This window comes from Sphaeramia orbicularis, chromosome 15 (assembly GCF_902148855.1).
Source record: "Sphaeramia orbicularis chromosome 15, fSphaOr1.1, whole genome shotgun sequence".
In the NCBI taxonomy this organism is placed as follows: domain Eukaryota; kingdom Metazoa; phylum Chordata; class Actinopteri; order Kurtiformes; family Apogonidae; genus Sphaeramia; species Sphaeramia orbicularis.
The window spans coordinates 12,506,526-12,530,688 of record NC_043971.1 but is presented as its reverse complement, the minus strand read 5'-3'; the positions used below and the strand labels follow the sequence as shown (position 1 = coordinate 12,530,688).

The following is a 24,163-nucleotide window of genomic DNA, read 5'->3' as shown; positions in this document are numbered from 1 at the left end:
TTTCCTTCATTGGTGTCACATGACCAACCTAACGTAACTCGATTGGCTGGCTGTCGGTTCGACTTGAGATAAAATTGATTGCTTTTCCTTGGTGTCCCGGATGTGTGAGCTGATGTTTTTGCGTCTGAATTTTTTGCATCTGAAATTTTTTTATTCTAAATTTATGAACCTAGTCGAATTCAGAGACAAAAAAATTCAGATACTTAATTTCAGTTCCAAAAAATTCGGCACAAGAAATTTAATGGCTTTTATAATTCAAAACTTGATGAGACAGATTTACTTCCATAATAAAGGATCTTAATCTTAATTTTTGACCTAAAGCACTGAGACCGGCATGTCCAGACATGCTTGGGCAGTTGACAATTTATGAAAAAGAGGTGTGGTCATAACTAAAGCTTATTTATTTAAATCCATTTAGCTTAAATTTATTCACACATTCGACTATATCTACAAATGAGTTGACTATACTTAATATTCTCTAGTGATATCATCAAATTTATATTTTTAAGCGCATTATGATACTTATTTTTAAGTATATTTGACATCTGGGCTAACAGTGTGTATTTACTCTGCGTATGTTTCAGAGGCGGTATGGCGGAGGGGGAGGAGGCCATGAGCCAGGAGGACTGGAAGGAGAAGTGTATGGTCCTGGAGGCGCTGCTCATGAAGTTCAGGGTTCAGATCATCAAGATCCGAGAACTCACCGCTGACAAGGTAAGTTCAAGCAAACATAGCCCTGAAAATGTAACATACTCAGAGTGTCAGTCAGCTTTCATCTCAGGTGGAAAAATAACTCTAATGTTATAGGAAACAGCTGCAGTCTGGGATCAGGGGTGGAGAATAAACTAAAGTTAAGTTCAATCTAATTGGATGTGACTCCCGTCCACAGGAAAATGGTGTATGAGCTGTGAATAGTAGTCACTTTTTGACACACTTTAAAGTAAACCTTGAAGAAGTGCAAAGTTCACTCATAAGTGAGATTTGTCTTATGGAAAACATAGTGATATAATTAGTAATTTAATGATTTTAACAGTTTGTTTTGTTTTGATGATCATAATTAGACCCTGTTCTGAGTGCAGTGTTATGACATGTGTGGTGTTATTCAGGTTTGAGGGTCTCTTTGGACATCCTAGCCAATCCAACTTTATTTGTAAAGCACTTTAAAACAACCGCAGTGGACCAAAGTGCTGTACAGAAAAATAAATAAAAACCAAAATAACAGAGTAAAATACAAGAATAGATTAAAAGACACAGAACAACTGTAAATAAATAAATAAAAAATATAGACGAATAGATAAAACCTAAATAAAAGAATAAAATACAAGAATAGATTAAAAACATAAAAAGCTGTACAATTAAAAACAACAACAAAAAAACAAAACAAAACAAAAAAAACGTGTTTGTTTAGATCAAATTGGGCTGAATGTGGCCCTTAAATTAAAATGAGTTTGACAGCCCTGGTGTACACATATGATGTTTGTCAATTCAAAAGATAAGTTTACAAGTCAAGAAAATAGCACTTCATTGTAAAACTGTTGAAGTAATTAACTCTGAAAATATCTAAATACAAAGATGGCACCTTAAAATCCAAGATGGTGGCCAACACAGATGCAGCAGCTGGAAGCTCTCCGCTACTATAGACTATTTTTTTTACCTGCACCAGGTATTGTGATCACTTTGCTTTGTGTGTGTGTTTGTTTGTTTGTTTGTTTGTTAGCAACTTTACAACCATCTTTACCAAATTGTACCCACAGATAGGCCTTGGCCCTGAGATGAACCCATTACATTTTGGGCCAAGTAGGCCAAAGTTCAAGGTCACAGCAAGGTCACAAAATCTCAAATTTTCCTATCTCTCATCATTGAGCAATTTTTGAAAATTCATAAAAAAATCGAAACGACTCTGATTAGCCTCCAATTTGATCCACCCATAGCTTATAACAATATCTTGTATCTGGCAAAAAATTGTCCACATCCACAGTGGAATGTGGACTCTGTGGACATTTCAATTTAACATTGAAAATCCCATTAACGACACATTTTTCATTATAACTCAACAAATATTGATTGGAATTTAATAGAATTTGACATACACATGACTGGTACCAAGCTTCAACTTTGTATGAAATATCGTTCCACTCCATTTCTCTTCTGTTACGCTCTGTTGATTTTTGTTATTTTTTACGCACCATTTTCAAAAAATCATAAAAAATGCAATTCGTGAAATATCATTATGAAATTTGTTTTGCAAATCCATAGTTTAAAAAGAAATAGTTGATCCACACATGCACACCGTTCGGGGTGCTTGGCGGAGGTTTGCGTTCTCTGAGCACTTGTTCTTCACGTTTTCCGTTCCTTTTTCTGTCACGATGTTGTCCACAATTGTGTTATTTAGACAATGACAACAAAGTGTATTTTTGTTCTATTCTGTTTAACACCCCTGAGTGTTGCAGACGTGGCATCATCATAACTGTCTTTGTCCAGAATCTGAAGATGTCTCTGCAGCTTCAACATGATGAGACTTGTTGCACTTTTTCACCTCAATCTCCCAAAAAATGAGGTGAAAAATGCCAACTTGGCTGTTTTGGTGTTGGCGACGTGTACCACATGCGATGACAGATGTGTAAATGGTAACACAGTTCAGACAGGATCCAAAAACCTATGTCTCTTTGTTACCGTTGACTATCGTTCTTATTTTTTCCCATGAGGCACAGCGGAGGCCTCGGCTTTACTGGGAGTTTTACGGCTGTTTGCGACAAATGGCCTCTTGTCTGTTAATGTTCAGCTCTGTGTGTTGTACATAAACCAAGTACACAGCAGGGTTTCAGGCTGGACTGAAAGTGCACGACCAAAAAATGTCAACATTTCTGGTCAGAGGGAGAAACACACCTGCTTTTCAACGTTTTGACAAATTTAACCCATAAACACCCAAATATCCACCACTAACCAAAATAATCTATTGAGCTAAAATGTTTAATGCCTGCTGATCCACTAATCCTATTATTACAGGTGAATGATTGGTGGGAAATGTAGTTTGTCATCTTTTCATGTTCATCAGATGTGACCCATTTGGACGTTCAGAGGCTCCATAGTTACCATGGAAACACCATCATCTTCTACAACATTGATTCACCAGTAAAACGCATGGAGTCTGATCAATAACCGTGGATGGAGACACTTGTTTTTATGTTCAGTTAATGTTATATTTTGCTGAAAAAGTCACATTTTCATCAGTTTTCTTTGTTTTGATATGATGACCTTTGAAATTTCTCTAAAATTTAATGAACATCTACATGATTAATGAATGATTGATTACTGATTTACACATTAAAAAAGTAAAATACAGAGAATAATATTATAATAAACAGTGATAAATCACTTAAGAAAAAAATTTTTTCACTTCTTCCATTGGCATATTTTTTTTGCTTGAATTAAGCAAAAAAAAAAAAAAAAATCTTAAATTAAGCCAAAAAAAAAAACTGTCAATGGAACAAGTGAAAATTATCTCGGTAAGATTTCTTAAAATAAGATTTTCGAGATCTATTGTCTAAAAGTACGTTCTTGTATCTCACTTTCAAGTTACTCTGTAGGTGATTATGTCTTATTTTAAGCGTGATGAGATATTTTGACTAGAAATGAGAAAAATACACTTGGTAAGATTTTGATTTTTGCAGTGTTCTCCAGTTTCTAGTACTGGCAAGAGTAAAATTACCATAATGACCCAATAAAGCACAACATTTCAGGTTTCAGAAACCATTCGAATTTTTCCAATTGGACAAACAGTGAAAGAGTTACAGCCATCCAAACAGGGTGTGTCAGTGATGACACGATAGGATTTAAAGCTGGGGTATCAAACATGCGGCCCGGGGGCCAAAACTGGCCTGCCAAAGGGTCCAATCCGGCCTGCAGGATGAATTAGCAAAACACAAAAATTACATTGAAGATATTAACAATCAAGGATGTCAAAACAAATTTAGTTCAATTCCATCTAAAGACCAGACCAGCAAAATACTATCATAATAAACTATAAATAACGAAAACCACATATTTTTCTCTGTTTTAGTGTAAAAAAAAAAAAAGTAAAATTACACAAAAATGTTAAAATTTACAGACTAGCCTTTTACAAAAAATGTGAAAAACCTGAACAAACATGAAAAACCTGAAATGTCTTTAGAGATTTAAGAGTAATTGTACCAATATTCTGTCTGTTATTAAATGTTTTGTGTGTTTGTAGATCCACTGTGATCTGTAAGTTATAATGTACATGTATAAATGGCTCAGATGGTAGAACGGGTCAGCCAATAACCGAAGGGTTGGCGGTTCGAATCCTGCTCTGTCCTAGTCAGTCTGTTGTGTCCTTGGGCAAGACACTTCACCCTCCTTGCCTCCAGTGCCTCTCACACTGGTGTATGAATGCGTATGAATGTTTGGTGGTGGTCAGAGGGGCTGTTGGTGCGAATTGACAGCCACGCTTCTGTCAGTCTGCCCCAGGGCAACTGTGGCTACAGATGTAGTTTACCACCACCAGAGGGAGAATGTGAAAGCGAATGAATAATGGGTCAGAATGTAAAGTGCTTTGAGTGACCAAAAAAACGCTATATAAATCTAATCCATTATTATTATTATTATTAAATGATAAACTGAGGCAGAATATTGTTAAAATTGCACTTATTTTTTCAGTTTGTTCATGTTATTCACATCTTTTGAAAGGATAGTATGTAGATATAAACCTTTCATAATGTAAATTTTTTTTTTTTTTGCTCTAAAACAGAGAAAAGTTTCAAGCTGACATTATTTATATATTATTATGTTATTATTTTACTGGTTCAGCCCACTTCAGATCAAATTTAGCTGAATGTGGAACTGAACTAAAATGAGTTTGACACCCCTGATTTAAAGAGTTAAAGAACTTGTTGCAGCTGAAACATATTAATCACTCCTTTTTTTGTTTTGTTTTTGTTTTTTATTTAGTTTTGTTTATGTGTATGACAAAAACCTTAATGTCATAGGTCTTTAAGCAGCCACTGTGAATGAGTAGATAAATTAAGCAGCAGCACTTACAGAAACTCCGTCTTCATTATGTCTCATTGTTTGACCATCCAGTCTAAAATTAAGATTAATGCCTTCCAAGTACAGTGTTTTCTAAGTCCAGGAAGACATCTGCAGTCAGACAGAGTGTTGTGGTGTTTCTGGTGGTACAGAGCGGCCCGTCCCTCCCAGCTGGCCAGCGCTGGGCCGGCCCAAACTGTTCAGTGGCCTAGATCTGAAGCTGCTCTCCAGGGAGGCTGATTAGAACTCTAATGTAAACAGCAGTCTGACCACAGGGCTCCGCCACGCACTGCATGATGGGATTGACCCAGCTCCAGTCAATTACAGAGTCAAAGTAAGCTCAGCTGGACAGCAAAACAAACTCCTGGAGAGACTTGGAGCAAAGATTGGCTTTGGTGGGTTTTTGCAGCCCACGTAGCACATGTGAAAGGCCCTGTTGCATATTTTTGGCCTTATTCGTCGTATTTAACACTTTGAGTATAAGTACATTTAAAGCATGTTTCCACTCAGCATCATAAAACACACCATTAAACTCAGAATAACTCGAACTTACTTTTTTTTTTATGTTATTTTTTTTTTATGAAGCCTCTTTTCTCTCTATCCCTACGTAACATTTACCATCCAGATCTGAGTTTCCTTGTCTTCATGTTAGGTTGAAATGCCTCTGTAAATCTGAGGTCACCACCTCAAAGCCTGTTCGCAGTATGGAGCCAGTGTGATTTCTGTAAGAATAGCTGTAATCCTTTCATCTGCACTGCATACTGAAAATCACTGATTTAGCTCCCAAGGATCCAGAGTTCAGCTACAGTTCAGCTGAATTTTACAGACAATTACTGGAAAAATAGACAACTGATCACAGATGACACTGGCTTAGCTTTTGTTTTTTGTTTTTTTGTTTTTTTTTTTTCAGAAATTATCTTCCTCAGAGATTAACCCTTTCATGCATGAATTATGAAGAAAAGCATCTAGATCAGGGGTCTCAAACATGCGGCCCGGGGGCCAAATGCAGCCTGCCAAAGGTTCCAGTCTGGCTCGTGGGATGAATTAGCAAAGTGCAAAAATTGCACTGTCAAGGCTGGTGAACTCATTTTAGTTCAGGTTCCACATACAGACCAATTTGATCTACAGTAAAATAATAGAATAATAACCTGCAAGAAATAATGACTCCATATTTTCTTCTCGATTTGATGTGAGAAAAATAATATTACATTATGCCTATAAATAATACAAACTTCAAATTTTTTCTTTGTTTCAGTGCAAAAAATAACATTAAATTATGGAAATATTTACATTTACAAACTGTCCTGTAACAATAAAATGTGAATAACCTGAACAAATATGAAATGTCTAAAGAAAATTAAGCACAATTTTAACTATTTTCTGCCTATTACTAAGTGTTTAGTGTCTTTGTAGATCCGATCCACAATGCACATGTGGAAATTATAAGTTTAGGCATAATATTGTTAAAATTGCACTCAATTTTCTTCATTTTTTAATTTAAATTTCAGTTTTTTCAGGTTATTTACATGTTTTGTTTTGGTTTTTTTGATAGTTTATAAAGTAAGTATTTTCATAATTTAATTGGGTTTTTTTGCACTAAAACAAAGACAAAAATTTGGAGTTGTCATTATTTATAGGTTATTATCCTATTATTTTACTGGTCCAGCCCGCTTGAGATCAAATTGGGCTGAATGTGGCCCCTGAAAGAAAATGAGTTTGAGACCCCTGATCTAGATTTTTTTAGATTGATTTTGTTACCCAACATTTGGCAAAAGTTGAAATGTATTTTGATTTTTTTTTTTTCAATATATGGTTTTATTAAGAAGATATTTAACCTCCTAAGACCTGGGAAAGTACAAGATTTGGCTTTTTTTTTTTTTTATTAAATAATTGCCAATATTGGAAACATCATGATGCAACAGTTTTTTAAGATACGTTTTGTTTTTGTTTTTTTTTATAGAATGTCCTTTATGATGGACAGTTTGTTTTTTTTTTTGTTTGTTTTGCATAAAGTTGTGAAACTCTTTATAGCTGGGTCTAATGAGGTTAACTTTATGAGATTAGAGTGTTCCAAATTCTAAAACTAAGATGATCCTTTTTTCATTGTATTGCTGAGGGTCTATAGAGACTGCTCCCATGTGGTCTGGAGAATGTTGCCTTTAACCTTCCTCTGGTGTTAGGGTCGCCACTGACCCATTTTAGGTTTTAAATGCATAAATGAACCACATAAAATTTGTTTATTGCATCAAGGCTTTTTGACTTTGTCAGGAACCTCTATTTTAACAAAATAATACAAACTTTTTTTGTTTCACCAAATTATGAAATGCTCTGGTTGAAATTATGACCTTTGTGCTGTTAGGGTCGGTTTTGACCCAGTTATAAAAATAAGATTATAAAGCAATAATTAGAGCCAAAACTGAAATCATAAGTGCACTGTCAGCCAACACACTGACAGCCAGCTCCTCTCCCAATCATGTGAATTTTTGGGGATTCTCATTTTGCCTTTTTATCCAGTATACCTGCACAAAAACAAAACAAGCTACGGCAGGCCTGTCCAGACATGTGAGGTCAATTCAGTTTAGAGTTGGTGACTTGCAAAGAGCACATGGAGGGGTATACTGACAAAAAAAAGGCCCAGAGGCCCATACCAAAAATATTAAAACCAATATTTTCATGGATAAGGAAGCCTAACAAGATAACCAAGAGATGTGAAACAAACTGGATGATCGATAATAGTTTTTAGTGTATTTTACAGCTGATTTAAGACATGGGTCAAAACTGACCTGTTAACAGAAGAGATGGTAACAGAAAGCTAACACAAGACAAAGGTTAAAACCCTTTGGAAAGTGAGTTAAACTATGTGTCCACAAATATGGACATCATGCATGAAAGGGTTAAATGTGCAAAATCTTACATACTTTAATACGATGAATTGGAAAACAAATGACAAAAGAACTGGTTAGCTGATATTTTCAGTGTATTTGATAAAGTGTTCTAACGTATATATTGATTTACACACATTATGTAATATATTTATAAGTCTTCCACTAGAAAGAACCTGTAAAGTGAATGTATTGTCATGTGCAGACAGTGTTTTTAAGTAGATCTAGTAGCTCTGAGACAAACATAAAACCCATTCTCTCATTACTTCTCAGAATTTCACATTTTGACCCATGACTGCATCTTAGAAACTGCAGCCAACCTGCATTTTTGACTTAATTTTTTCTTTATTAGTGACTCAAATTTGGTAAATCTTCACTATGTTTTGACAAAGCTTCTTAAAATGCCAACAGCTCATAGAGATCATTACTGTTTGGGTCAAATTGATCATGATAATCATGTATATTACTGTGTATTGTAAATAACATTGATGGATTTGCAGTTAGATATTAAGTGAAACTATCTACTGAATTAGAACACAATGTAAACTTTTCCAAAATACAATACAGCTGTTTCTAACATTCCCCACATTACTGTACACATGGTACAATGCCCTGTGTGTAATTGAAATACTCTGTAATGCAGTAAATGGTTGTTAAATTTATTCTGGCTGACAGTTTTGGAGAAAAAGTTTCTAGAAATCTGGACATAGATGACCTTGGGTTTCACCTTTCAAGGTCAGTCAAGGTCAAAGATCATGGCGCCAAATGAAAGCCCATATGTGACTTCCTGTCTATTGCCAACAGTAACTATATCTTCAACTTTTTTCAAGTTATAGCACTTTGAAATGTATTTCATTATAAATCAATGGAGACTTTTAAAATTTTTCAAAAATTTGTCAAACATTAAAAAAAAATCAAAATTTCCTAGTTCTTTGAACAAACTTGGTGGACCTTACCCCAAAGATGTTCCACAACAAATGTAAAGTCATTCTGACCAACAGTTTCAGAAAAGAAGATTATTGAAAAACTGTTTATGGACGATGGATGGACAACAACCAATACCAACAGTCCAGGGGTATCAAACTCCGGTCCCCGAGGGCCAGTATCCTGCATGTTTTAGATATTTCCCTCTTCCATCACACCTGGAAGCCATGACATCATTATCAGGTTTCTGCAAAGCTGGATGATGAGCTGATCATTAATTGAACCAGGTGTGCTGGAAGAGGGAAATATCTAAGACATGCAGGATATAGGCCCTCAAGGACCGGAGTTTGACACCTGTGCAATAGTCCATGGGACCTTCTTTGACTAATAAAAACCAACATACTTCTCGATCTCACTGAGGTACAGGATTGGCCCCATATCTTCCTGATACCCAGTAAGTAAACATTTTCACCATTTTACATTAAATAAGTGCCTTAATTGGAAATAGCATGATGCAACAAGTTTTTCAGACAGATTTTTTAAATTTTTTTTTAATATAATGTCCTTTTCAGTGGACATTATGTAATTTTTATTTTAAAGTAAAGCTGTGAAACTGTTGTCAACTGCAGAGGACAAAAATGCTTTGCTGGGTCTCAGGAGTAGGGATAGGAATCGAGAACCGTTTTTTTTTTTTTTTTGAGAACTAGATCCCAGTTGCTCGATTCCTTGGAATCGTTTGCCTGCCTGCTTAATGATTCTGCGTATCGATTCCGCCTTCGTTGCACACGTGCGATGACGTCACGTGTACGCTGTATTGTTTTGGTCGGAACGTAGCCAACATGGCGTTGAGGCAGAAACGGTCTAAAAAGACAACAGGGCCACTTGTAACACTTGCAAAGCTTCCTTTTCTTCAAAAGGGTGGAATCTCTCCAATCTGCTCAAACATTTGTCCACACAGCATGTGATTCATTTGATATGGAAAGGAAATGAGGTGCACAACAATGGGAGACGGGCAGAATCGAACCAGTTCCACGTTGTGAAAATGCGGCAATAGAGGAATTAGTAAAGTGTCTTTAGTTTCACTTTCACTGTACGCACCCCCCCACCCCCAAACTGGGCCCGGCATCATCTGTGATTATTATTTGTACATACTGTATATGTTATATTTTCTGTGCAGAGATGGAAATATAAAAGACAGTTAATGCAAACAACTGTACTCTTTTATTCCCTCACCCAATGAGAATCGATAAGGAATTGCATCGATAAGCAAAAGCGATAATGGAATTGGAATCGGAATCGTTAAATTTTTATCAATTCCCATCCCTACTCAGGAGGTTACTTAATGTTTGTGGAAATGACCAAAAATAGTCACTTGCCTGATCCAGGGTTAAGGGGAATACTTCATGATTATATGTCAATTACATAAACACTTAGCATATAGGAATGATTCTGTCACAGCCCTTTTGAACTATATAAATAATTCACCATTACCAGCAGTTAATTAATCAATACATAGATAGAATCTCCATATTAACCCTTTCATGCATGATTTATGAAAAAAATTATCTAGATTATTTTTTAGATTGATTTTATTACTCAAAATTAGGCTAAAGTTGAAATGCATTTTGGACTTTATTTTAAAAAAATATGGCTTTATTAAGAAGATATTTAATATTTGACTTTTAAATAATTATAAAATAACTTAAAATAATTGCTTATATTGGAAACATCATGATGCAATATTTTTTTCAGACATATTTTTTTTTTAAATTTATGGAATGTCCTTTGCGGTGGACAGCTGTTTTTTGTTTATTTTGGGGTTTTTTTCGTATAAAGATATGACTCCTGTTTACAATCGTGGACAGAAAACCCATAGCTGGGTCTTAGGAGGATAACTTCATGAGATCACAGACCAGTCCAAATTCCAAAACTAAGATGACACTTCTTTTCATTGTATTGCTTTGGGTCTATAGAGGGGAAACCCATGTGGTTTGGAGAATATTGCCTTTATAACCCTTTGGAAAGTGAGCTCAAACTATGTGTCCACAAATGTGGACATCATGCATGAAGGGTTAATACCAGAGGTTTTAGGCTTTCCATAGCAAGCAGTCATTTCCTAATCAGCCCTTCAATAACTGTCTGATGAGTCAAACTAATCCATCATTACATCCATCCATCATCAGATCAGTTTAAGTTCAGTCTGGACTATTAGTACACACAAATGCAGTCGTTTCATTCACAGGTCAGTTGTAAATGACCTTTCACCTCGCGCTTACTGACCTCCTCGTGCTATGAGCTCATCCCGTTAACATCCAATCCCCTGCTGATGTGTTTTTCTCTCCCACCGCCTCGGCCAGAGCTTGTTGTTTTAAAGCTGTGCGGGGGCGCATGTACGTCACTGCAAAATCCCCCTAATATCTCACTGTGGAGGTGGGCTAATAAAAGGATGAAGAGGGGTTAAGAGAAGTCATTTTCACTGGTGATTCGCTCTGCTGCGAGGCCTTTTATGCAGGAACAGGAAGCTCATTCATCGATGGAATGATAGCGTTCGTATTTGCACATATATGGTTCAAATATTAAGAGCGTTAATGCAGATAATCTAGCTTAAACGGTCCGGTGCGTGATACTCCTCTGACATCATCAGACAAAAATCTATAATTAAAGCTTATTGTAATTCAAGAGGAAATAAAACATCTGCGTCTCATTTTCTTTTTTTGTGGCTGTAGAAAATGTACTATGTGACAGAAGGATTTGGAAAGATTTTTACTAATGATATATGTTTTTAGCGAGGTGGAAGAGTAAAAATGTAGATGTGGCGCCCATCCACCTGCAGATACCTTGAAGCAGATGTAGAGGTCTTATATCCTGTTTTATCACTTAATACAATATGCTTAGAGGCAATGGAAATTTTACGCAATGACGCAAGAAAACTATCAAATACTGCAGCTTTTAGTATGTAATATGGCTGAATCTGTGGAGGTGGACTGCTTACCTATGAATATTATATCTTATGTCTGCAAATACATCCCCTTATACCTTCTACACTGTTACCAGAATCATCAGAATACTTTATTAACCCATAAAGACCCAGTGCCGCTTTTGCTGCAGCGACCAAGTGTTTTTTTTTTTTTCACTCTATTTAACCTTTCTTAAGTGATTTATAACCATTTATTATAACATTATCATCTGCATTTTGCATTTTTCAGTGTAAATCATGTATTTTCCTATTTTTAATTCACTGATCATATAGATCAGGGGTGTCAAACTCATTTTGGTTCAGGGGCCATATTTAGCCCAATTTGATCTCAAGCGGGCCAGATCAGTAAACTAATGACCTAAAAATCTATAAATAATGACAAATCCAAGTTTTTCATTTTGTTTTAGTACAAAAAAACCTCAATTAAATTATGAAAATATTTACATTTTACAAAAAAGATGTGAATAACCTGAAAAAACAGAAGTTTCATTTGAAAAATTTGTGCCATTTTAACAATATTATGCCTCAACTTGTTATTTATACATGTACATTACACACAATGTTACATAAACATTTGGTAACAGGCAAAATATTGTAAAAATTTTGGAGTTTGGAACCAAAATTTGAACATTTTCTACAATATTCCATCTCTTATTATTAACACAACTGCAGATCACAGTGGATCCATAAATGCACAAAACATTTAATAACAGGCAGAATATTGTTAAAATTGCACATTCCGGGTTGTTCATATTTGTTTATATTTATGTATTTATTTGCATTTTATTATGGAAAAAATAGTTTTGTAAATGTAAGTATTTTCACAGTGTAATCTTATTTTTTTTATTTAAATTTTTTACAAAGAAAGTTTGTTGTTGTCATTATTTATGGGTTATTGTGTTGTTATTTTTACTGTAGATCACATTGGTCTGTATGTGGAACCTGAACCAAAATGATTTGGACAACCTGGACTGTTAAGGGTTAATTTTTGCACTCTCATCCCGCGGGCCAGAATGGAACCTTTGGCGAGCCAGATTTGGCTCCTGGGCCGCATGTTTGACACCTGTGATGTAGATGTTCATAACAATTCAGAATAAATTCAAAGGTTATTATATCAAAAATAGAGAAAACTGAAGAAAAAGTGACATTTTTGCAAAGATGGCAACATCTGAAAGTAAAAACAAGTGTCTCCATCTACTGTCATTGATCCAACTCCATGGGTTGTACCGGTGAATCAATGTTGTAGAAAATGACAGTGTTTCCACGGTAACTACGGAGCCTCTGAACGTCCAAATGGGTCATATCTGATGACCATGAAAAGATGAAAAACTGCATTTTACATCAATTATTTACAAAGATTGGTAGGATTAGCGGATCAGTAGATATTAAACACTTTAGATCAGTAGATGGTTTTGGTCACCGGTGTTAGAACCAGTGACACAAGTCTTGGACCCAAATGCACAACCAACAGACAGGAATAAAGTTAAGGAGTGTTTATTAAACACGGACAAAATTAACAGTTCACAAAAAGGTTTCGTTAAGGAGTCTTCGCAGGTCAGACTGTGTGAATTCGTCACGGCGCCCGAGACCAGCAAGGGAAACTCTCTGCCCGGGTCGGGAACACACGAGGGTAACCCGACTAGGAGGAAACAGAGGAGAGTCAGGGGACAGACCAGGTCATACACAGAGGATCCAGAAAACAGGCAACGGTACATGGGGATAAAGCAAAGCACTAACCGTGAGTCCAGGCAAAAGTCGAAAACCAGTGAGGCAGAATCAGGCAGAGGTACAGGCAGGGATCAGGCAGGCTCAGAAGTCGGGGAACAAACCGGGTCAGGAACGAACAGACAGGCAGATGAACAGGTTCAGAGAATCGCTGGTAAGTATACACAACACAAGGAAGGAATACGAACTGGCACAGGACAGGGGAAAACACAGGGCTTATATACACAGAAGGGAGGGAAGACAATGAGACACAGGTGGAACAAATCAGGGCGGAGACAGGTAATCAACACAGGTGAAACAATCAGGGAGAGGAAGCAAAGACACCAGACATGACACAAGAGGAGGATTAACAAAATAAAACAGGAAATGACACACAAGACAGACAAAACATACAAGAGTCCAAGTACTGATATGACAACCGGTAGCTGTTTGGGTCTTTATGGGTTAATCCCAGGGGGAAATTATTGGGTGTTACAGTCACTCCATTCAAGTATAATAATAAAAAGTTGCAGGAAAGAAATTACCAATACAACAAGAAACAAGAAAAGCAGTTGGAGAGCTCAGACCTCCGCCAAGACAGACCCCCCCCCCCGATCACCACCAAAATTTAATTATTTCTTCCTTGTGCCAGTATCAACATTTCCTGAAAATTTCATGAAAATCCGTCCATAACTTTTTGAGTTATCTTGCTAACAAACAAACAAGCAAACACACAAACCAAAGTGATCACAATACCTCCTGGCAGAGGTAAGAAAGTAAAAATACCAAAAAAATATACATATTAAAACATTCTATTAAGACACAAAATCAGAACAGCAATTTCTATGATATATACTAGACCATATATTATCAACATGATGATTAAAGAAATATCCGTAATAAGTGTGCAAAATATAATTGTGTGTAGTTATAATTATGTGGTTAAAAGTTTGATATATGGGATGTAGTTATTTATATCCACTAGTTCATGTTCATGTAATTTCTGTCGGTAGAGGGATTGTTGCATCATTTTATTTTTACATGATTGTGTCTGTTGTGCTCTATAATCAGCAGCATCTTTACCAAATACTGGAGTTGTCTGTCGTTGTTAATTTGCCATATTGGAAAAAAATCTAAATCTTACCAAGTGTATTTTTGCAGCCATGGCCTAGAGGGCTGGAGCGTCGGCTTGTGACCGAAGGGTTGCCAGTTCGATTCCACGGACTGGCAGAAAAAGTTGTTGGCTGATGTGCCCTTGAGCAAGGCACTTAACCCCCCATTTGCTCCCTAGGCACCTGCTATGACAATCCCACTGCTCCTAGTTTGCAGTGTGTGGTGTGTTCCTGCATGTTCTAGAGATGGGTTAAAAGCAGAGGTTGAATTTCAGAGTGTGGTAAATTGTACTGTATACTGACAATAAAGGATCTAAATCTAATCTTAATCTATCTCATTACACTTAATATAAGACAATCATCTAAAGAGTAACTTTTCAGTGAGATATAAGAACTTATTTTTAGACAATAGATCTTGAAAATCTTATTTCAGGAAATCTTACCAAGATAATGTTCACTTGTTCCACTGGCAGATTTTTTGCTTAACCCTTTCATGCATATTGGTCACTACAGTGGACAGCTATTCTACATGTGTTCTCTAATATATTCATGGGTTTTGTTGTTTTAGTTCGATATGAGTTAACTCAGTGGACACCTATGCATCATCCCATACATTGACATTCATACCATTACTATAACTTTGCTGTTCTTGGTAAACCTGATCTGCAGTGACATGTTTGAGTGTAAATCAGTTGCTAATAAAAATTGCACATATGATAAAATGTGAGAAAACATCAGATTAGCTGCATTAAAGTGTTTTGATTTTGTATATCACTTTCTGATATTCAAAAATTTAACATTGTGTCCAGCGGAGTGGATATTTTTGGAACTCCACAAAAAATTATGAAGGTAGATTTGTTTCTTTATTGCTTTAACTAAAAAAAATATTTTCATTAAAAAAAAAAAAAAAAAATCAATTAAAAATTTTTTGCATTCAAACACTTTTTTTAATTGAATTTTTTTAGTTAAAGCAATAAAGAAACAAATCTACCTTCATAAAAAACAGGTTTATTAAAAAAAAATCAATTGCATTGTTTTTTTCATGCCTAAAGAGGAATAAAAACACTCGGGAAAAAAATCTCGACTAAGGTTCTCATAATCCATGCATGAAAGGGTTAATTCAAGATTTTTTTTTTTCTTTTTTTTTTTTTTTTGCTTAATTCAAGCAAAAAAATCGGCCAATGGAACAAGTGATCATTTTTCTTCCTTACGTGATTTATCATTGTTTATTATAATGTTATCTTCTGTATTTTAATGTAGTTTGTCGTCTTTTCATGGTCATCAGATATGACCCATCTGGACGTTCAAAGGCTCCATAGTTACCATGGAAACACAATCATCTTCTACAACATTGATTCACCAGTAAAACCCATGGAGTTAGATTAATGACAGTGGATACAATAAATGAAAATGAATTAAAAAGAAAAAAAAGTCACAAAATAATAATGTGGGAAAAAAATAAGCAAAAAATGTCCAAACTAAAGTAAAAAAGGATCAAGTAAGCCACAAAATTAACAAAAACAGCCAAAATAATGAATAAAATGAACAAAATAATAAATGAAATAAATAGAAATGAACAAAATTAATTAAAAAAAAGTACAAAGTAGTGACCCATTAGGATGTTTGGAGGCTTCGTAGTTACCGTGGAAACACCGTCACCTTCTACACCACTGACTCACCAGTCAAACCCATGGAGTTGGATCAGTGACAGTGGATGGAGACGCTGGGGTAATGTTCAGTTAATGAGAGATTGGACTGAAAAAGACACTTTATCGTCATTTTTCTCTTTTTTTTTTTTAAGTAATAACCCTTAACTTTAATCCAAATTTTTATGAATATCTACACGATCAGTCAGTTAAATACAGGAAAATACCTGATTTATACTGATAAAATACAAAACACAGAGGATAATATTCTAAATAAATGGTGATAAATCACTTACCATGGAAACACCATCATCTTCTACAACATTGATTCACCAGTAAAACGCATGGAGTTGGATCAATGACCGTGGATGGAGACTCTTGTTTTTAAGTGCAGTTAATGTTATATTTTGCTGAAAAAGTCACATTTTCATCAATTTTCTGAATGAATGAATGAATGAATGTGAATGAATGAATGAATGAATGTTTATTTTCAGTTAAATACAAAATACAAAACACATACATATTAAAAAAAACAACAAAACAAAACATACATATTAAAAAGCAAACAAACATAAAATTAACACATTTTGTAACTGAAAAAGGAAGAAGCTGAAGCCGGAGGCTTATTTCTGCTTCTCCTATTCTCATCCTTAGTCCAAGTCCACACCAGAAGTTGCAGCAGATAAATACTTAAACACAAATTATACTACATTCAGTGTTATAAGTCATTTTGTAATCATATTACTTTCATAGCCCTTCATAATTTGACAAATTAAATTATTTTGGAAACTCAACTCTGTTTTGATATCATAACCTTTGAATTTACTCTAAAATTTAATGGACATCTACATGATTAATGAATGACTGATTATTGATTAACACTGAAAAAGTTAAGTATAGTAAACAGTGATAAATCACTTGAGAAAGAAACATTTTCACTTGTTCCATTGGCAGATTTTTTTGCTTAATTCAAGATTTTTTTTTTTTTGCTTAATTCAAGCAAAAAAAAAAACTGCCAATGGAACAAATGAAAATTATCTTGGTAAGATTTCCTGAAATAAGATTTTCAAGATCTCTTGTCTAAAAATAAGTTCTTATATCTCACTGAAAAGTTACCCTTTAGGTGATTATGTCTTATTTTAAGTGTGATGAGATATTTGGACTAGAAATGAGAAAAATACACTTGATAAGATTTAGATTTTTTCCAGTGTGGCAGAATGATAAAACTGACTGGTGTCATTAAATAGTTCTATTTGTGGACATTATATATCATTTACAATCACCCTACTGGCTTTGTTTTCTTGCAAGATCGATAACTTCTCCAGTGTATTTCTACTTCTGTGATTATTATAAGTAATTGTACCTCGTCGATCTCCTTTGTCGAGATCTAAACAGCAACGACTCTAAATTCTAGTAGATTTGTTGAAAGGCTGAAATCCTAGAAAGCCTATGACATGATGTGGAAAAGGAAAAAAAAAAAAAGAGAGAGAAATAGAACTAGGGGAAAAAAAAGAAGCCATGTGTAGAACTGGAGGTACCCAGGGGAGGAAATACCCAGTTTACTAAACACTATGCAAGTGTGTGTCGCACAGGAAGTGAAGCTGAAGCGCTCAGTCACTGACTCTGTGTGTGTGACCTGTTTTGAAGGTCAAGTTAAATTCCTTTATAAATGTTTTTCTTATTGTATCATTACAGACGTGCAGAGTGGTGGTAAGTGTGTGTAAGTGCGTGCGTGCGTGCGTGGGAGCGGTTTTTGGGAGGGACGTTAGTTTTGGCGAGCAGAGCCTCCAGCTGTAACAGTAGGCTACACATCTCCTGATGGAGACAAAGAGGCCATGTGTGTTACATTTTCTCTGATTCTATCAACCTCCCACTTCAGCTTCACACACACTGTCTGTCTGTCTGTCTGTCTGTCTGTCTGTCTGTCTGTCTGTCTGTCTGTCTGTCTGTCTGTCTGTCGGAGCCAGAGGTTGAAGAAAAGTCACTGAAGAAGGAAAACATACTCATAAGAATACACACATCAGAGGTAGACAATTAAACAGAGGTGATAGAATGTTTTATTACTACTAGGAAAGGTTAGTGCTGATAGTTGCTGATGGAACATATTAGTGTCCTAACCTGAAAATACTGACTTTAACCCTTTCATGCGTAGTGGTCACTACAGTGGACAGTTATTCTACAGCTGTTCTCTTGTACAGGGTGGGGAAGCAAAATTTACAATATTTTGAGGCAGGGATTGAAAGACAGTGTATGACCAATTAGTTTATTGAAAGTCATGAGAATTTATTTGCCACAAGAAAATGTACATAATAGAAAATGTTTTTATTCTATGTGTCCTCCTTTTTTCTCAATAACTGCCTTCACACGCTTCCTGAAACTTGTGCAAGTGTTCCTCAAATATTCGGGTGACAACTTCTCCCATTCTTCTTTAATAGTACAGTCTACTCTCGTTATACCGCCAACTTCCGTTCACGGCCAAATTGGCGGTATAGCGAAAATGGCGTTACAACGGGTTGCGTCCATAATGTGCATGTCTTTACTATATGATGTCTATGCTGCCTCCGTTAACCCGTTCTGATTGCGTTTCTAAATAAATCTTGATTCTGTTATGTTGTAAGGGATCATTTAAAGTGGGGAAACATTTTAAGCATTATTATACCGTGTCGGGAAATGACACCCCATCATCCTGAGGCTTTGGCTTAATCCCACGTCCTCTTCCCGACATCCTGACCTACTGAGTGTTCTGCGATAAATGAACGGTGGCCGTTCCGTAGACCTACTCGTAGCTTGTCGCGATCAGCGTCTGGTGCGTTTGTTTCAGTGCATTGTTAAAATTTATGTGTACTCGATGGCAATCACGCTGGCGGTATAACGGTCGGGAAATCAATGGTATAAGTGTTGTTTGTGCGTGGAACTGGGCTGGCGGATGGCGATAGGTGGAAATGGCGGTAGCTAATGGAATAATGCATTGGGGATTTTTGTGCAATGGTTTTGGTCGGCGGTGAGCGAAAATGGCGGTATAACGGCGGGCGGTTTAACGAGAGTAGACTGTATCTTTAAGAAAGTCGACATTGAAAGTCTTACTTGTAATAGCAAAGAAAATGATCACAATTAACTGGCTGAAACCACACCCCCCCAACATAACGCAATGGATAGACAAAGTAAAAAAGGTTGTTATTATGGAAAAAACTACTGCAAGGTTACAACTGAAACTAGAAAAATTTGAGAGAAGACGGAAACCAATAATTCAAGCAATACAAGAGCTCTAAATACCTCTTTTTGTTTTTAATATTGCTTTTTTTTCTTTTTCTTTTTTTTTTTTGTAACTCAGTTATTTTATTCTATTTCTTTTCCTCAGTAGCACCTGTTTTGGTTTTGGAAATACATTTATTTGTGCTGGTGGAATATTAGAAGTCAGATTTCAAGAATGTTGTTGGTATCTGTACAGGGTGGGGAAGCAAAATTTACAATGAACGTTTAGTTGTTTTTTCTCAGCAGGTACTACGTCAATTGTTTTGAAACCAAACATATACTGATGTCATAATCATACCTAACACTATTATCCATAACTTTTCAGAAACTTTTGCCCATATGAGTAATCAGGAAAGCAAACGTCAAAGAGTGTGTGATTTGCTGAATGCACTCATCACACCAGAGGAGATTTCAAAAATAGTTGGAGTGTCCATAAAGACTGTTTATAATGGAAAGAAGAGAATGACTATGAGCAAAACTATTACGAGAAAGTCTGGAAGATACTATAACATATACTAGATATAATGTTTTAAATGTGTTTCTTTTTATTTCAGTGTCCTGTGTGAAGCACCTTGAATTGCTTTGTGCTATACAAATTAACTTGCCTTGCCTTGTGTTAGTGACAGTAAAACTACTAACACAGATGGCTCCTTACCATGTATGTAAATACTGTAATTACACTGATAATAGACCATTTAGAATAAATGTTGGTCGATCATATGGTCAAATTCTCCTGCTAGCAAATAAAGCACTGAATGGTTTAGGCCCAAAATACATCAGAGACCTTCTAGTCCAGTATGAACCACCCAGACCACTCAGGTCATCTGGTGCAGGTCTGCTCTGGGTTCCAAAAGTCAGAACTAAACATGGAGAACCAATGTTCAGTTTCTATGCTCCGTATATCCGGAACAACCTACCAGAAAATATCAGGTCTGCTGAGAGTCTGAGTTCTTTTAAGTCCAGGTTCAAGACTCACCTGTTCACTGCTGCCTCTGACTAAACGGCTTTTGACTTTTTAAATTTTATATTCTCGTTCGAAAGTCTTCACTGCAACCCTTACTTTAATATGTGTGCTTTTATATTTTTGGGTTTTATGTGTTGTTTTCTTACTTGCTGTTTTTAATCACCTTTTACATGTTTCTTTTATAATGTTTTAAATGTGTTTCTTTTTATTTCAGTGTCCTGTGTGAAGCACCTTGAATTGCCTTGTGCTATACAAATTAACTTGCCTTGCCTTGTGTTAGTGACAGTAAAACTACTAACAGATGGCTCCTTACCATGTATGTAAATACGATAGATAGATAGATAGATAGATAGATAGATAGATAGATAGATAGATAGATAGATAGATAGATAGATAGATAGATAGATAGATAGATAGATACTTTATTGATCCTTTGCAGGAAATTGCTTTGTTACAACAGCAGCAGTACAAGAAGAAAAACACTCTGAACATCCCACAAACAGCCATCAATGGAACAAATAAATAATAAACAGAATAAAAGATCTATCTATCTATCTATCTATCTATCTATCTATCTATCTCTCTATCTATCTATCTCTCTCTATCTATCTATCTATATATATATATATCTATATATATATATATATATATATATATATATATATATATATATATATATATATATATATATATATAATTACACTGATAATGGACCATTTAGAATAAATGTTGGTCGATCATATGCCAGATTAAAATAATTAACCATGATGTAAGATTACTTATATCGACCTTAAATAGCTCATTATCAGTGGACCTGGAACACACATATATTGTATGCACACCGTATACACACGTGATGGTGGTGAGCCATATTGTGGTTTGGCATTTACTTACTATTATTCCATGTTTTCAGTTTATTCCAAGAATATCCTCCAATAGCAGGAAGGGTTTCCAGGTCATATGGGCCAGTTAAGATACAAATTAGACATCATTAGCCTCCTAGCATAATTGTCTAAATCATATTTTTGGTCATATTGTGATATCTACGTAATCCAGTGGTTTCCAACCTTTTTTGGCTCATGACCCCATTTTAATGTCACAAATTTCTGGCGACCCCAGACATTCAAAACAGAGACATTTTTTTCGTTGCTAAAATTCATTTGTTTTTGATGATGTAATAGTTTGCTGTACTATGTTGCAAATAAACATTAATTTTAGATGACATTTAGTCTATATACAGGGTGGGGAAGCAAAATTTACAATATTTTGAGGCAGGGATTGAAAGACAGTGTATGACCAATTAGTGTATTGAAAGTCATGAGAATTTATTTGCCACAAGAAAATGTACATAATAGAAAATGTTTTTATTCTATGTGTCCTCCTTCTTTCTCAATAACTGCCTTCACACGCTTCCTGAAACTTGCACAAGTGTTCCTCAAATATTCAGGTGACAACTTCTCCCATTCTTCTTTAATAGTATCTTCCAGACTTTCTCGTAATAGTTTTGCTCATAGTCATTCTCTTCTTTCCATTATAAACAGTCTTTATGGACACTCCAACTATTTTTGAAATCTCCTTTGGTGTGACGAGTGCATTCAGCAAATCACACACTCTTTCACGTTTGCTTTCCTGATTACTCATATGGGCAAAAGTTTCTGAAAAGGTATGGATAATAGTGTTAGGTATGATTATGACATCAATATATGTTTGGTTTCAAAACAACTGACGTAGTGCCTGCTGAGAAAAAACAACTAAATGTTCATTGTAAATTTTGCTTCCCCACCCTGTAATGTATATTATTATGGACGGAGGCAGAAAAGCCAGGTGTAGATTACTGCACAAAGTGAGAATTTGATTTTCCTTTGGTCAGGATATGTACAGTCAGTCCAGCTTAGATTTACAAGGCTGACAATTAATACTGAACAAACAAGAACTCAAACTATGAATTATGAAAGAGCTGCAGCATCTGAAACTGACCACAATGAACATTTGACAGATAAACAGAACCACAGTGCTTCAGTTTCAGGTTCACAGTTTGTCATGTCTTTTATGTACTGGGATTGTCTCTGTCAACTCACCATATATTTTTTATTAGTAAGGTGTTGTTTTTTTTACTTTTATCAATTACTAGAAATTTCAGGTGACCCCACGTGGGGTCCCGACCCCAAGGTTGAAAAACACTGACATAAGATATTGAACACTGCTGCTTTATTTTTCATCATTAGCTTTGATTGTCATCTTTTGTCTGTCATCTTCTACAACACTGATTCACCAGTAAAACCCATGGAGTTTGATAAGTGACAGCGGATGGAAGCACTTATTTTTATGTTCGGTTATTGATATCGTTGCTGAAAAAAAAATCCCTTTATCTTCAGTTTTCTGTTTTGATGTGATAACCTTTGAATTTACTTTGAGGTTTCATCAGCATTTAAATTGAATATAGGAAAGTAAATATAGGAAAGCAGTGAAAATTGCAAAAATACAGAGGATAATATAATAATGAATAGTGCTTCTTGAAAGTATAGAGTTGTTTTTACCTCCGCCAAGGAGGTTATGTTTTTGCCAGGGTTTGTTTGTCTGTTTGTTTGTCTGTCCGTTAGTGTGCAACATAACTCAAAAAGTTATGGACAGATTTTGATGAAATTTTCAGGGTTTGTTGGAAATGGGATAAGGAAGAAATGATTAACTTTTGGGGGTGATCCGGCAGAAATCCTGGATTCTGGATCACTTTGAAATTTTCGTTAACATTGTGGTAAATGGGGCCAAAATTTTCGTTTCCCAATATGTCGCTTAATTATTGACCAAAACTCATGAAATTTAACTCAGGAATTGACAATGGGGTCCTCTATCACATTTCAAAGGCTGATCCGGATCTGATCCAGAAGGCGGATTTTATCTCAATTTATATAAAAAATGGGGGTGCCCTTACTTTTTGGCCTACTGTGCCTTTAATATTAAAGGTAGAAATTTCTGACAAGCGCCATCGTGTAGCTCAGTCAGTTCCGCATCGGGAGTATGCCACCGGATTTCATGTAGCTTTAATACTTAAGGAGCTAGATCCAGAAGAAAACCGCCATTACGAGAAATGTGATTTTTGTGAATAACTACTGAACTAATAAGGATATAATTATGAATCCAGTTGCTAATGGTATGTTTTCATGGTCAAGGAATCTTAAAATATAGTTAAAATAAATATGGGACTAATATTTATGGTGGAAATCACAATATGGGGGAATTGTGCAAATCTCATGCAATTTGACTCAGGGATTTACAATGGGGTGTTCTATCAAATGGCAAAGACTGATCCGGATCTTTCAAAAATTTATGGACAGATTTGGATGAAAATTTCAGGAAATATTGATACTGGCACAAGGAACAAATGATTAAATTTTGGTGGTGATCGGGGGGGCACTGATCTGCCTTGGCGGAGGTCTGCGCTCTCAGAGTGCTTTTCTAGTTACCTCCGCCAAGGAGGTTATGTTTTTGCCAGGGTTTGTTTGTTTGTCTGTCTGTTTGTTTGTTTGTTTGTCTGTCCGTTAGTGTGCAACATAACTCAAAAAGTTATGGACAGATTTGGATGAAATTTTCAGGGTTTGTTGGAAATGGGATAAGGAAGAAATGATTAAATTTTGGTGATGATCAGGGGTGGGGGGGCC

At 35.6% G+C, this 24,163-nt stretch overlaps 1 protein-coding gene and 1 long non-coding RNA gene across 2 annotated transcripts in view; both read left to right on the top strand.

Annotated features, from left to right (window-relative positions):
• The window catches only part of plekhh2 (pleckstrin homology domain containing, family H (with MyTH4 domain) member 2), a 108,523-nt gene that overhangs the window by 6,000 nt on the left and 78,360 nt on the right, over positions 1-24,163 (top strand). The window contains 1 exon segment of the mRNA XM_030156922.1: positions 585-714. Within this exon segment, the coding sequence (XP_030012782.1) occupies positions 592-714 (123 nt within the window). The 5' untranslated portion in view covers positions 585-591.
• On the top strand, positions 13,068-14,002 carry LOC115434788 (uncharacterized). The gene is made up of 3 exons (XR_003937594.1): positions 13,068-13,253; positions 13,318-13,319; positions 13,980-14,002. It is a non-coding gene; the product is annotated as an uncharacterized LOC115434788 (long non-coding RNA).